This window comes from Gambusia affinis, linkage group LG03 (genome assembly GCF_019740435.1).
Source record: "Gambusia affinis linkage group LG03, SWU_Gaff_1.0, whole genome shotgun sequence".
Classification (NCBI taxonomy): domain Eukaryota; kingdom Metazoa; phylum Chordata; class Actinopteri; order Cyprinodontiformes; family Poeciliidae; genus Gambusia; species Gambusia affinis.
In genome coordinates, this window is record NC_057870.1 from 4,170,734 (window position 1) to 4,183,614 (window position 12,881).

Here is a 12,881-nt window from a genome sequence, read left to right on the forward strand (position 1 = left end):
TCACAAATCCAGAAAGAAAAAGAGAAAAGTGACGCCCTCCAACAAGAGCTGGACCAAATCAAGACTCGCTACGAGGAGCTTCAATCGAAATATGAAGCTACAGGTGAGGAGAATCTGCAGGTCGACATGCAGATGTTTTATGAAGAAAAAATCAAGCATGAGCAAAAGATCCTTGAAAACCTGAGAGCTGAGAAGGACGATCTCCAAGAAAAAATGTCCAAGGAGATTGTCTGTCTGCAGGAAACAGAGAACCGTCTGCAGAGTGAGCTGGTGCTGTATAAGATTTCATACCAAGAATTAAACAGGAGGTATGAAGCAGATGTTTCTGCCCTGAGAGAGAAAGCAGACATTTATCAGTATGAGGTGAATTGTGAGAAAGAAGCTAATTTGGAAAGAGCCAAGAATGACCATCATCTTATCAATGCACTTAGAGCTGAAAAGAACAATCTGCATCAGAAAATGGAACAAGAGTTCTCTTTGCTGCAGCAGCAATCCACAGAGACCATAAAACATCTCCAAAGTGAACTGGAGCAGGCTAAAGTTTCTTACCAGGAACTTCAAATGACATATGAAGGAGATGTTTCTGCTTTAAGACAGCAAGCAGAAATATTTAAGCAGGAGGTAGATAAAGAGATGAAAGCTCAGTCACAGAAAATGATGAGGGACCAAAAGATCATCAGTGAACTTGGAGCCGAGAAGGACAGTCTCCAAAAGCAACTCACTGTCCTCCAACAACGGTACTGTAGCTGTGAGGTTAATTATGAAACAGAGCTGGAAAATATGAAAACGGAGCTCCAAGACAGAGATGAACTAGGACCTCCAAGAAGAAAAGTGGCCAGGCATCAAGAACCAAACAGGGAAAACTACACTATCCCTGTAAAAACCATTTATGACCCTGAGACCATGGATCTGGATCATCTGTTAGAGAATATTGAATTTCCTGATGCATCTCCCAAGGAGCTAAATGACTTCGTAAACGAGATGCTGAGAGATTCAAGCTTCCTTGATCCTGAAGCCATGGAAGTGACAGACCTGTGTGTGGAAACTCTGTCAGAGAAAAGGGAAAGCCAAGATCCTGAACCAGTGGAGGCAGTCTGTGAAGAAACATCTTCAGAGTGGAAAACGATACGACAAACTTTGAGCCTCAAGAAGCAACAAAAACTGAAGAGAAGCAAGAAAACCTCTAAAACAAACAACTAACAAAAAGTATCCAGGAAAGTTCTGAACCGTTTCCAAGACCTCAAAATACATCTCATATTTTAGACCAAAAAAAAAAAAAAATGGGTTGCATCTTCACAGAAAAAAGATCTTAGTTCTTAACCAAGAGTCTCTTTCTGTGGGAGTTTGTATGTTCTCCCAGTGTTAGTGGGGGTTTTCTCTGGGTGCTCCGGTTCCCCCTACATGTAAATTGTCCTCTAAAAGGTAATACTAATTTCTGGAAAAGTTGAATTTGCAAACTGTTCATATTGTAGAAACATAAAAAGCAACATTAATATCCGGTGAGAGTTGAACTCTCCACAGGTTGCCCTTTGTCACAATTTTCTAGGGGCCATCAAGGTGTTGATGGGATCCATTTTGGTGGCTTTAGGATCACGACTGCAAAAAGGATTTCTTTTTGCAGATGAGAGGAGGTCCTATTGGCTTCACTGGCTGTTTGCTGAATCTAAGTGTTTAAAAGTCTGTTAAAATAATTTTTATTTAGCGTCACCACACAGTCACATTTAGTTTATGGAAAAAGTGCCAGTCACAAAAATCTCCGAAAGTGTGGCTTATAGACAAGTGTGACGTATATAACTGCAGCATAAATAATTGCTGTTATCTATGCATGTATATCTATGTGGGAATAGATCTCTGTAATTTAAATGCAAGCTACAGTAGTACTGTCAGGACTGGCTTCAGTCCAGACAGGAGGCTGTTTTTTTATTATTATTTTATAAAGATTGTTTGAATTTCTGTCATAAATATATTTTTGTTGTGTAATTCTAAAAGTCCCTGGAATGAAGCTAACTAGCTCGTCACTGAACACAATGTTGCTCACCTTTTTCACTGGGACAGCAGAGAGGTTATGCTGGTATCAGAGTTAGAGCTGCTGCTGACTGACTCATCTGTTGTTAAGTGTGGTAAAAGGTGCAAGTACAAATTAAATATATGAATATGTTGGTATTTTTTCCTTACGTTCATTAAATGCTAGAGAAATGAAGACAAACAGTAGTCTGTAGCTAAGCTAACTATGCTAAATGGTTGATAATCTCTCACAGTCTACTCTCCTCTCTTGTAGAAAAACTGGGCTACAAATTGACACTCTTGTCTTTTTTCTCTCTCTCTTTGAAAACAGGTGCTTCTATGGTGCATTCAGGTACATCTCCTGCACCAGATTGTCTATATTGAAAAACAGCTTTAAAAGAATTTAATCTATTTTTCTTTGCTATTGTATAAACTCAATGTATGTCTGCTTATTCTTTATTATTTCACTAGAGAATCTATAACTCTCTAGTCAGTTCTACATCCTCCACTTGTAATCCTTCAATACATTGATGAAATCAAATTATTGTCAGAAAACTTATAGTTTCTTGTAACACTGCTGAATGAAGTGAAAAAAAAAGTTTACATTTTGTTTTGTCTCTTGACTGAAATGTATCAAAGGCGCTGAAATGTTACTTGTGTGTTTCGGCTGAGCAGATTGAGAAGTTCCTCTGAGCTTCTTAGAGCGGCTTAAATAAGAGCAGCTACAAACGTTAGCACTCTCAGTTCCATCAATCTTTCCCTCGCAGCCGGCCTCAGCTTACCCTGCAGTCTGTGAACCATCTCCAGCAACGATAAAGCTTCGACGTCTGGCCCAAAACGTCTCAAGCTTTGTTCCCATTAATTTCTCCATTCATCTGTCTCCGAATCACAAATAACTGCACTCAAATCACCTGTCAATAAGCAAAGGGCCATTGCATAAGCGCATAGTTCAATCTGCGTAAATTATTCAGTGTGAGACCTGGAAGCCCTCCCTTTTTATTTAGGAGCTGGCATAATTCAGATTAAGTGAGAGAAATCAGCAGAACAGGGGTAGGTCCACCATGAGGGGGAAGAGGGGCCTGAAAACTCATTGGGCTGAGCAGCCTGTGCTATTCTAGACAAGCAGACAGAAAGACATACACACATAGTAAGTATTTCTACCCTCAAATATGACTTGGCATTCATTTCATTCATTTTTATAGCCTAACACTAACCCATACCCTAAGTCTACCCATTACCAGTACATGCCTAAGCCTAAACCCAATTTAAACTCAATTCATACCTTAGTCTTAAATCTAGCCCTTACTTCTTAAAACAGCATCTCTTCTTATGAGGCCCTGACGTTAGGCCCCATAAGAAACAATGTAGCGTTTAGATGGTCCATACACTGTATCAAATACAAGGCCACACACACGCACACACACGCACACACACACACACACGCACACACACACACGCATACACACACCCACGCACACACACACACACACACACACACACACACACACACACACACTTTTGTATTTCTACCCATATTAAGACTTTGGATTGGTGTTCAATCATTTTAGTAACTGTATTAATGCTTAACTCAGACATTTCCCTAACAACCCCTAAACCTAACCACAAACCCACAAATTCTTTGTTCATTGTGTGAACCAGCAAAATGTCCACATAATGCCAAATTGTTAAGAATTCAGAGAACTTTTGTTTTCAGAATACATACAAACATCCACACAGACCACAGTGCTTCCCTAAGAAGTGTGCCGTGACTGGATGGAAGGCCATATAAGGGAAGCATTAGGACCATGTGACCCACAACACAAAGCCCTAGCTAATTAAATCTTCCTTGCAGATTTGCCCAGGTGGCCTAAAGCTGTAACCTCTGAAGCATGAGGATGGACACACACACACACACACACACACACACACACACCGACTCACTCCTCCTCACCCTACTGAGTTGCTCCAGCAGCCTATGGTTCTGTTCAGACAGTTCGCTGATGGCCTTGGTCTTGTCCCTGTCCGCCTCCCTCAGCTGGACCTGGTGGCGCTCCAGCTCGCCCTGCAGGTGCTGGACGTCCGTCTCCAGCTCGGCCACGCGACCCTCCCACTCACCCTCTCGACTTTCGAAGCGCCGCCGCAACTCGTGCTTCTCCTGCTCCAGGTGCTGGGTGTAGAGGAGGGGGACAGGAGTGTGACAAAGGTTACGTTCTTTATTTTATGTAAGCATACATCTAAAGTAAATAAGAATGGTAAATGGACTGAACTTACAAAGCCCTGTTCCAGTCATTTTGACCACTCAAAAGCACTTTACGCTACAGCCATATTCATCCACTGAAAAGCTTACGCATTTATACACCGATATCCAGATCAGTACTTTGGGTTAGACGCCTTGCCCAGGGGCATATCAACATACAACAGGAGGAAGCTGGAATTGAACCCATAACCTTCCATCTACAAAACAACTACTCCACCCACAGAGCCACAGTCACCCCAGAATGTGACTATGGCTTCACTCATACTATTATGTTTCATAAACAGTTCAGTTTTCTTTCCTTGAGAGAGTTATTATTACAACAAAGTGGTAGAGAAGTTCAGGAACCTCAAGTTAAATGCAGATGTTTGAGTATGATAGTGTTGATTTACCCACAGGATAGATTACATTTAGTGTAGAACTGACAAAGTACTAAAAAATTAACATGAAAATGTCAAACGAGGAAAAATGGTGAGAAACAAGGAAGTGAACAATAAGAGAGCTCTCTGGTTTTCAGTAGGGGAGCATCGGTAAATCAGCCAGCTGATAAATCAGCCTTGTTTTCCTTAATTTTGGAAGACAGGTCAGGTTTATTTTTTAAAGATTGTTAATCGGTGCAGCCTTAATTTTCAGCCTAAAAGTTGACTAATTACTAAAAAATTATTCTATCTCCTTGTTTGGAATTATTGTATTTTTTACATTTTGTTTAGCTGCATCCACCAAGTTTTACATAATAGTACATACTTTTCATTGTTTTTACATTGTTTTTATCTGAAAATCACCCCATGCATTTGTATTCATTCTTGGGAATTAAAATCCGGTGCAATCAGTTTCCTTCAGAAGTCAACTACTTAGTAAATACAGTCAACATGTGTGTAATTTAATCTCAGTTCTTTGTTCGGATTGGTCAGACCACTTTTTCAAATTAAAATATGACGTCATGGAACTTATTGACCCCGCCCACATGTAAAAGCTAAACCTCAATGTAAAAAAGTTTGTTCACATGACAAAAACTTGGCTAAAGAAAAACAAAAAATGTGGTCATCCTTAACACTCAGATTTAATTAATGAGAGCGTTTGTGTGGGAGTGTATGTATTAGTGAGTTTGTATTATATGTACAATTTTAGTAAGTTGGCAAGAATGGGGAGCCACTGAGGATGTACAAAGATATTGATGTAAATTTGAAGGTTGTAAGATTATATGCAAGGAGGAAAACTTTAATATATTTATTATGTCTTGATTTATAAATTGTGCGTATTTTAATGTATGGTTTTTAGTATATGAATTTACAGGTTCGAAAATAGTTTCCATGTTTTGAATGAAAATGTACGTCTTTGTGTAAGTTGTATGTACTATAATGAATAGAAAATCCCAACCGTGCAGAGACGCATCAATTACAGATTTGTTCTGTTCTATGTTTGTGTGCATCACCTCGTCAAATAAATGAATAAATACAATGAAATTATGAAATTTTGAAAAATGATTGGTTTTGTAAAGCAAAAATTGTTGTTTTTTTTTTTTTGCTTTACAATTTCTGTGACTTCATGCTGGCCTATCCTATTACATAAAGTCCCAACAAAAAGTTCCAAATTGAATTGTGGCAAAAGTTCAAAGAGTTTGAAGAGTTTCACAAAGAACAGGAAAATCTAATGGCTTAACTTCAGTACAGACAGTGTTTTGTAACTTGAACTCTCAATGGTTTAAAAAACAAAAAGAGGACAGAAGCACTGCACTGTCAGCGGTATTCAGAGCTTGATTGGGAGTTGTCATAATGGTCAGGTCCGAGGTTAAACTAAATGGAATCTGAACTATTTTCTTCTTTGGACAAAAGCCAACGTGGACAAGAAAGATCAGGGTGAATCAAAAACAACAGCTTCAAACAATGTGGGACTTTTATGGCAGCTTGTTTCCCTCTGAGCTCATGCAAAAGGATGAATATGGATCAAAAGGCTGAACAGATGCCCGGCAGATACTACAGGCCCACAACATAAACAGGATTAGTTTCTGTCTGTGGGTGATTTTCTCAGCCTGTCGCTTAGCTCATGTAAAGCATTTTGAAAACAAGATAAACTAAATCCCAGCCCCCACTGTAAAAATTACATCTCAGATAAACATTCGTACATAATTTTACTGTGAATTTGTCACCATCGATTACAACTTTATCCATCTAAAACCAATTCAGTCAAAATACGACTGTCTTTAAATTGATATAAGTGACCAAACTTGACAGGACAACTTTGATATTTCAGACTATCACAACTTCTACAGCGGGGTTTCTTGTTTACCTCCAACTTCTCACACAGATCTTTGTGCATCTTCTCGTATTGCTTGGTCAGGTCTTGGTTTCTCTCCAGCAGCGCTTTGCCCAGTTTAGCTGCTAAAACCAAGTCCTTCTCTTTTTGTCGGAAGAGCAACAGCATATCTGCGCTGTGCCCCACCGCTGGCGCCTCCAGCTCCGCCAGCTCCTCGTCGACTCCCCGCTCCCGGGTGATCATGGCCAGTTCCTCCTCCAAGGCCGTGCCAAGGCCTCCGGAGCCGGCGCGCCGCGGCGGCGGGTGGCCCTGAAAGCCGCCGGGCTCCTGAGAGCCGGGGCTGGCCGGCGGCTCCATGCAGTCGCTGTCCAGCTCTAGTGGTGCTGAAACCACGGCAGACGTCTGCAAATCCAGGCAGAAAGCGGACATCGCCGCCCGGCGGAGAAGTCAACAGATGGGAGCTGACTTCACACTGGACGAGCCCAGCCTGTTCCGATTCGCCCAGGCTGACCGGACCAGCTCGTAATCACCAATTTATTCATTGTTTCCGCTCAGTTCAATGCGGTATTTATTTAAGTTAGGTCGACTTCCCAGTTTCCTCACGTCCGTCTCTCTTCGTTAACCTACCAAGCAGTGACTCCAGCTCTGATTGACTCCCAGAAAACACCGCCTTCTCTGCGGCTCACTTATTGACACATGAAAGCTGTCATCTACCCCGGTATGAACCGCCTGCACGGTCCCTGTGCTGTGGTCGCTCGATGAGGGTCCATCTCGCCTCGGGGTCCAGGATCCCCCATAATGCTGAACCTGGTGAAGCAGGCACTTGCCAGCCAAACACGGTGAGCGCGACCCCGACGCCTCTCAATCCCTTTCCCCATCTCGGACGCGCGCTCCCGTCGCCGTCGTGACGGCAAGCAGAAACCTGTTACAAACCGAGCGGCTATTGGTTGAAAATGATAGCGCCATATTTTGGTGCTCCTCGCACACCTCTATGACACCCAATAAGCGAGCACGTGAGGAGGGAGAGCGAGGGGCCGTTATCTCAAGTGAAGCACCAAAAAACACACCTGCCACGGAAAAAAAAAAATCAAAAAAATGTATTACCCGAGGGTGTTTTATTGCTAAATTAACGGTACCAGGAAAGAACAACAATGTTTCCATCATGCTTCAGTGTCGTCACAAGTCTTTTTTTGCCAACAGTGACTTTTGAAATTAAATAGATAAATACATTTATTATTATTACTATTATTATTATTATTATTATTATTATTATTATTATTATTATTATTATTATTATTATTATTATTATTATTATTAAAGATGTAAGCAAAAAAAAACAACTTTATTTTATTTTTGCCATTAGGAAAGTGAGGACGTGTAAAGTACAGTAAATTAAAGCGTCTCAATTTAGGTGATTATCAATAACTTAAAAATAAATATGTTTCAAAAACCTGCAACATTTACACATATTTTAAGCACATTAGCTTACTGTGAAAAATATTTTTCCTACTTTCTGATATATTTTGCTTACTTTTTCTCGTATTACAATTAACAATTGTTAATATTAGACATAGATGGCATCATAAATACAAAATGCAGTATTCAAATGATGTTTTATTTGATTAAAGAATAGTTATCTAAAGTGATATGGCTTATACTGAAAGGGCAGGGTGGGCTAAGAGTCATGAATATTGATAATCACTTGAACAGGACCTGTCTGACAACATGAAGTAGGTGAAAAGATCTCCAAAAGTAACACATCATGACCCTTTCAATGAAATTCAACAATAGTTGAGAGAACAAGTCAATGATGTCACAGTTTGGGAACGAGTTATAAAGGTGTTTCAGAGTCTGAGCTTAAAACACCATTACAGACAGACAGCAAATGAAGCTTAAATCATGCTAAAATCACTGAGAAGTCATTGACAGCGTATCAAGGAAGGTCTGAAAAAAAGAAGAAACAAATATATAAAGCACTCCTCATCCATCTTGGTTGAGATCAGTGTTTGTGATTCTACAATACTGGACTGGATGAAAAGAAGTTACATCACTGACGACCCAAAAAGAACAGGAAGGTATGTCTCAGTTTTCACAAAAAATATCTTGATGACACCAGGGAATTATTTTTATGTACTTATGTGACAAAGATGCATTTATCTGAAAGATGTGTGCCTTGTTGCACAACAATTTTGCAAAAAATAATAAAAAAAAAATTACTAGATAAATAAAATACGACTTATATCAAACAAAAGTGGTTTTATGCAACTTTTTTAGCTTTTACAAAAAATGCCCCTCACAATATGGCGCCGACATTGCCGTACGATTCATGCGGCGTCCACTCCTCTATACGTCGGTATGCTCCAACACACCTGTTTCAGATGAACTGACCCCCATACCTGTCATCAGGTTCAGCTGAAACCTGCTAATGACTCATTGACGTCAGGTGTGCAGCAGCTGGGAAACATCTAGAACTTGATTCCCGGATGTAAGTGGCCCCGGACTCACACTTGTTTAGCTGTTAAAATCACGTAACAAAACCGTGAGTAAACGCAGAAATTAGCGTTCTCCATATGAGCTAGCGTTAATTCAATATGACCTTACAAAAGTGTTAGCTTAAAGCTGTTTTGACTTTAACAAGTAGAGCAATGAGTTTTTACTTCGAAGAACCAAACTTCTTCGATCATAATAACCATTTAATTAATTTACAATGCTGCCCAGGGTCATTTTTGAGTCATTTAACTTATGAAATTCATACCAAGCCAAAATGAAAAAAACAACAAAAAACAAAAACAAACAAGATGGCAGAAAATTTGTTGTTGAACAAAATGACACCAAATACTAAAACATTATTTGATTTTTCTTTTCCCACCTTCACTTTACTAAACTTTGACAATGGGTAGAGCAGATTCAATCTCTTCCTACCAGCAACTATTAGCTTGACGTTTTAGTAAATTCAATTAAAATCAAACTCAAAATGTTTAATTGTAAAATTTACAAGTGCAAACACATCTGGTAACATCATATTCCATCTCTTTGGGTTTTTATTTAGATTTTTGTTCTCTATTTATTTGTTGTTAATCAAATCTTATCACACGATAGTAGAGGTGGTCCTAGTGTTTTTGCTGCCCTGGGTGAACAGTCCCACTGGTGTAATACCAATGCGTTAAGTGATATCTAGCACAAAGGTAGACATAACAGACTCAATAAAAAAAATAATTCCTTTTTTAAATAAGAAAAAACATTTTATTGCCTAAAAGGCAAAGTCAGCTTTTGTTTAGTGAGCTCTTGATTATTTGTAACAAAGGATGCATCTGCAGCTAAAAACATGTTGTCTACTAATCTGTTGAGTGTCTTCTGGAAAATGTGCGTATTAGAAGATTTTATTATTATTATTATTATTATTATTATTATTATTATTATTATTATTATTTACAGAATTTTAACTGGGTGAAACAAAAATTGAATTGAGTATATTTTTACAGACAAAGATATTTAATCTTAAAGGCAAACTATATACACGTTTTGTACAGTTTTGGTTTAACGACTGCTCTGACTGTGTTGTTCTTTCAGCAAATGGCCAGTTTTTCACTCTGTATTTTCCAGTTAACAATAAATTGATTTCTAAATTAGTTTGATTGGTTCAATAACGGGCTCATCATGATTAATTCGATTAATCGTTCCAGCCTTGTCAGTACTATTTTACCCAGCTGTGTTTGCGTTGTCAGTATGTAGCTAGTGAAAAAACTCTCTACTGTCCAGCATCGTTACTGAGTAATTAAGTCAAATCTAACTCTATACAGTCCGATTAATTTCCAATTCAGTTCAGAGCAGTTTAACTCAAACCTTATTTATAAAGCACATTTATTTGACCAAAGCGATGCAAAGATAAAATGATATTGTTGTTTGCAACACAATATTACATACTGTGCAGAATTGGAAGCTGAGTAGCAATCCGAGGGAACAGAGGACGTGTTGGGTCCACCAGAATATCGTCCATCCTTTCAGAAATCAGCTCAGCTGGGCTGCTGATGCCTGGGCAGCTCCAATAACCCTTACAGCTTATTTAATAATTCGCTGCAATTCTTTATGATCCTCAGCATGCTTATTTCACAAAGTGCAAATAAGCCTAGGAGATAAAACAGAGCTTTGTGAAATGAAGAATAATCTGAAAATGTTCTGTTTTCTGAGGAAAGAACATCCTCTGTTGCAGTCCCCTGCATTTACTTTGTGATTAAATGATTAAATTACAGTTCTTTGTCTATTTCAATGACTAAACTTTTATGAGTTATGACCTGCTCTGCCTTTTCATCATCAATTTTGGATGGGGAGACAATTATCCCTTTCATGCTAAAGTCTACAAGCGTTTCTTTTGTTTTCTTACCACTGACCTGTAAAATCTTGCCTGTACATCACTGAATAAAAATGTCGTACCTTCCTTTCAGCGGAGAAGGAAAAAACAGTCAGTGGGTCGCCAAGCAGCATAACCGTGGAGATGGCTCAGAAGAAACTGTAAGCATAAGGTTTTTGTTTGTAAGGGGAATAGTTTTACATTTTATTTTAACATTTAATGGCTCGGAACAAGGAGCCATTAAAGAGACACTACAGCTGAAGAAATATCTCTTCCTGTAGCTCTTATCCAAAGTCTCACTGCAAAATGTTTTTGTTTTTTAGCCACTGAATCTGAGCTGAATGTATTTGTCTTTTCTATAACTTTCATGGGTAGGGTGGGTCATGGGTATGATCTTTGGATATACACTCCTGATCAAAATCTTAAGACCAGTCAAAAAATTGCAAGAATTTGCATTTTGCAACATTGAATCTTAAGAAGGTTCTAAGTAGAGCTTCACAATGTTAATAGGACAAATCAGTGCAAGAGACAAGAACATTTGAGCAGGGAATTGTCTGAAAACTGCATTTACACTCAAACATGATTTTTTCAGCTGATCAAAAGTCTTTAAAAGTCTTTAAAACCATAGTCTTTAAAAGCCAAAAGCTGTGCAAACATCTGGATTCCATGTCATTTTCTGTGAAGTCTTTACACTGTCAAGACCTCCTGATGGCAAAAGCAAGAAAGCTCACTGACTTTGAACGTGGTAGGATTGTTGAGTTGCATAAGCAAGGCCTCTCACAACGTGCCATCGCTGCTGAGGTTGGATGCAGTAAGACAGTCATTTGCATTTTTTAAATGATCCTGAGGGTTATGGAACAAAAAAGTCAAGTGGTAGACCCAAAATAATTTCACCAGCTCTGAGCCGCAGGATCCGATTGCCTGTCCGTCAAGACACGGGACGATCCTCTACCCAGATTAAGGCCATTACTGGTGCTGACTGCAGCCCAATAACCATCAGACGGCATCTGCAAGAGAAGGGCTTCAGAAACAAAAAACGTCTTCAAAGGCCACATCCTCTTCAATGCCACAGAATTGTCCATTTGGACTTTGCAAGGATGCACCAAACATGGGACATTGAAAGGTGGAAGAAAGTTGTCTTCTCTGATGAGAACAAATTTAACCTTGATGGTCCTGATGGCTTCCAACGTTACTGGCATGACAGGGAGATCCCACCTGAGATGTTTTCTACACGGCACAGTGATGGGGGCACCATCATGATTTGGGGTGTGTTTTTCTTCAATGGAACAATGGAGCTTCAGGTTGTGCAGGGGCGTCAAACAGCAGCTGGCTATGTGGAGATGTTGCAGAGGGCATCCCTCATGACTGAGGGCCCTCGTCTGTGTGGTAATGATTGGGTTTTTCAACAGGACAATGCTGCAGTTCACAATGCCCGCCTGACAAAGGAGTTCTTCCAAGAGAACAACATCACTCTTTTGGACCATCCTGCATGTTCCCCGGATCTAAACCCAATTGAGAACATTTGGGGATGGATGGCAAGGAAAGTTTACAAAAATGGACATTAGTTCCAGACAGTGGATGCCCTTCGTGAAGCCATCTTCAACACTTGGAGCAACGTTCCCACTAGCCTCCTGGCATCACTGGCATCAAGCATGCCTAAACGATTGTTTGAAGTCATCAACAAGAATGGTGGAGCTACTCATTACTGAGTCCTTTTTTTTGACACTTTGATTTCTGTTTTGGGGGGTTTTCAGGGTTTTTTGAGCTATGGTCTTAAACTTTTGATCAGCTGAAAAAATCATGTTTGAGTGTAAATGCAGTTTTCAGACAATTCCCTGCTCAAATGTTCTTGTCTCTTGCACTGATTTGTCCTTTTAACATTGTGAAGCTCTACTTAGAACCTTCTTAAGATTCAATGTTGCAAAATGCAAATTCTTGCAATTTTTTGACTGGTCTTAAGATTTTGATCAAGAGTGTATGAGTTTTTCATTGATTGCTACACATATTTTCTATTGCTGGAAA

At 39.4% G+C, this 12,881-nt stretch overlaps 1 protein-coding gene across 6 annotated transcripts in view; it reads right to left on the minus strand.

Moving 5' to 3' along the window:
- The window catches only part of bicdl1 (BICD family like cargo adaptor 1), a 28,909-nt gene extending 21,498 nt beyond the window's left edge, over positions 1 to 7,411 (minus strand). For 4 of the 6 annotated variants that reach the window (XR_006370105.1, XR_006370104.1, XR_006370103.1 and 1 more), the window contains exons 1-2: positions 6,545 to 7,407; positions 3,956 to 4,171 (exon numbers count right to left, since the gene is read on the minus strand). Coding sequence is in view for 2 of the 6 variants with exons in the window: in XM_044110613.1 (XP_043966548.1) it covers positions 3,956 to 4,171; positions 6,545 to 6,940 (612 nt within the window). In the remaining 4 variants the exon portion in view is untranslated. Of the gene's footprint in view, positions 1 to 3,955; positions 4,172 to 6,544 lie in introns of all 6 variants that reach the window. The other 2 variants (XR_006370106.1, XM_044110615.1) reach the window with 2 other exon arrangements.
- Positions 7,412 to 12,881: the final 5,470 nt, after the last annotated feature.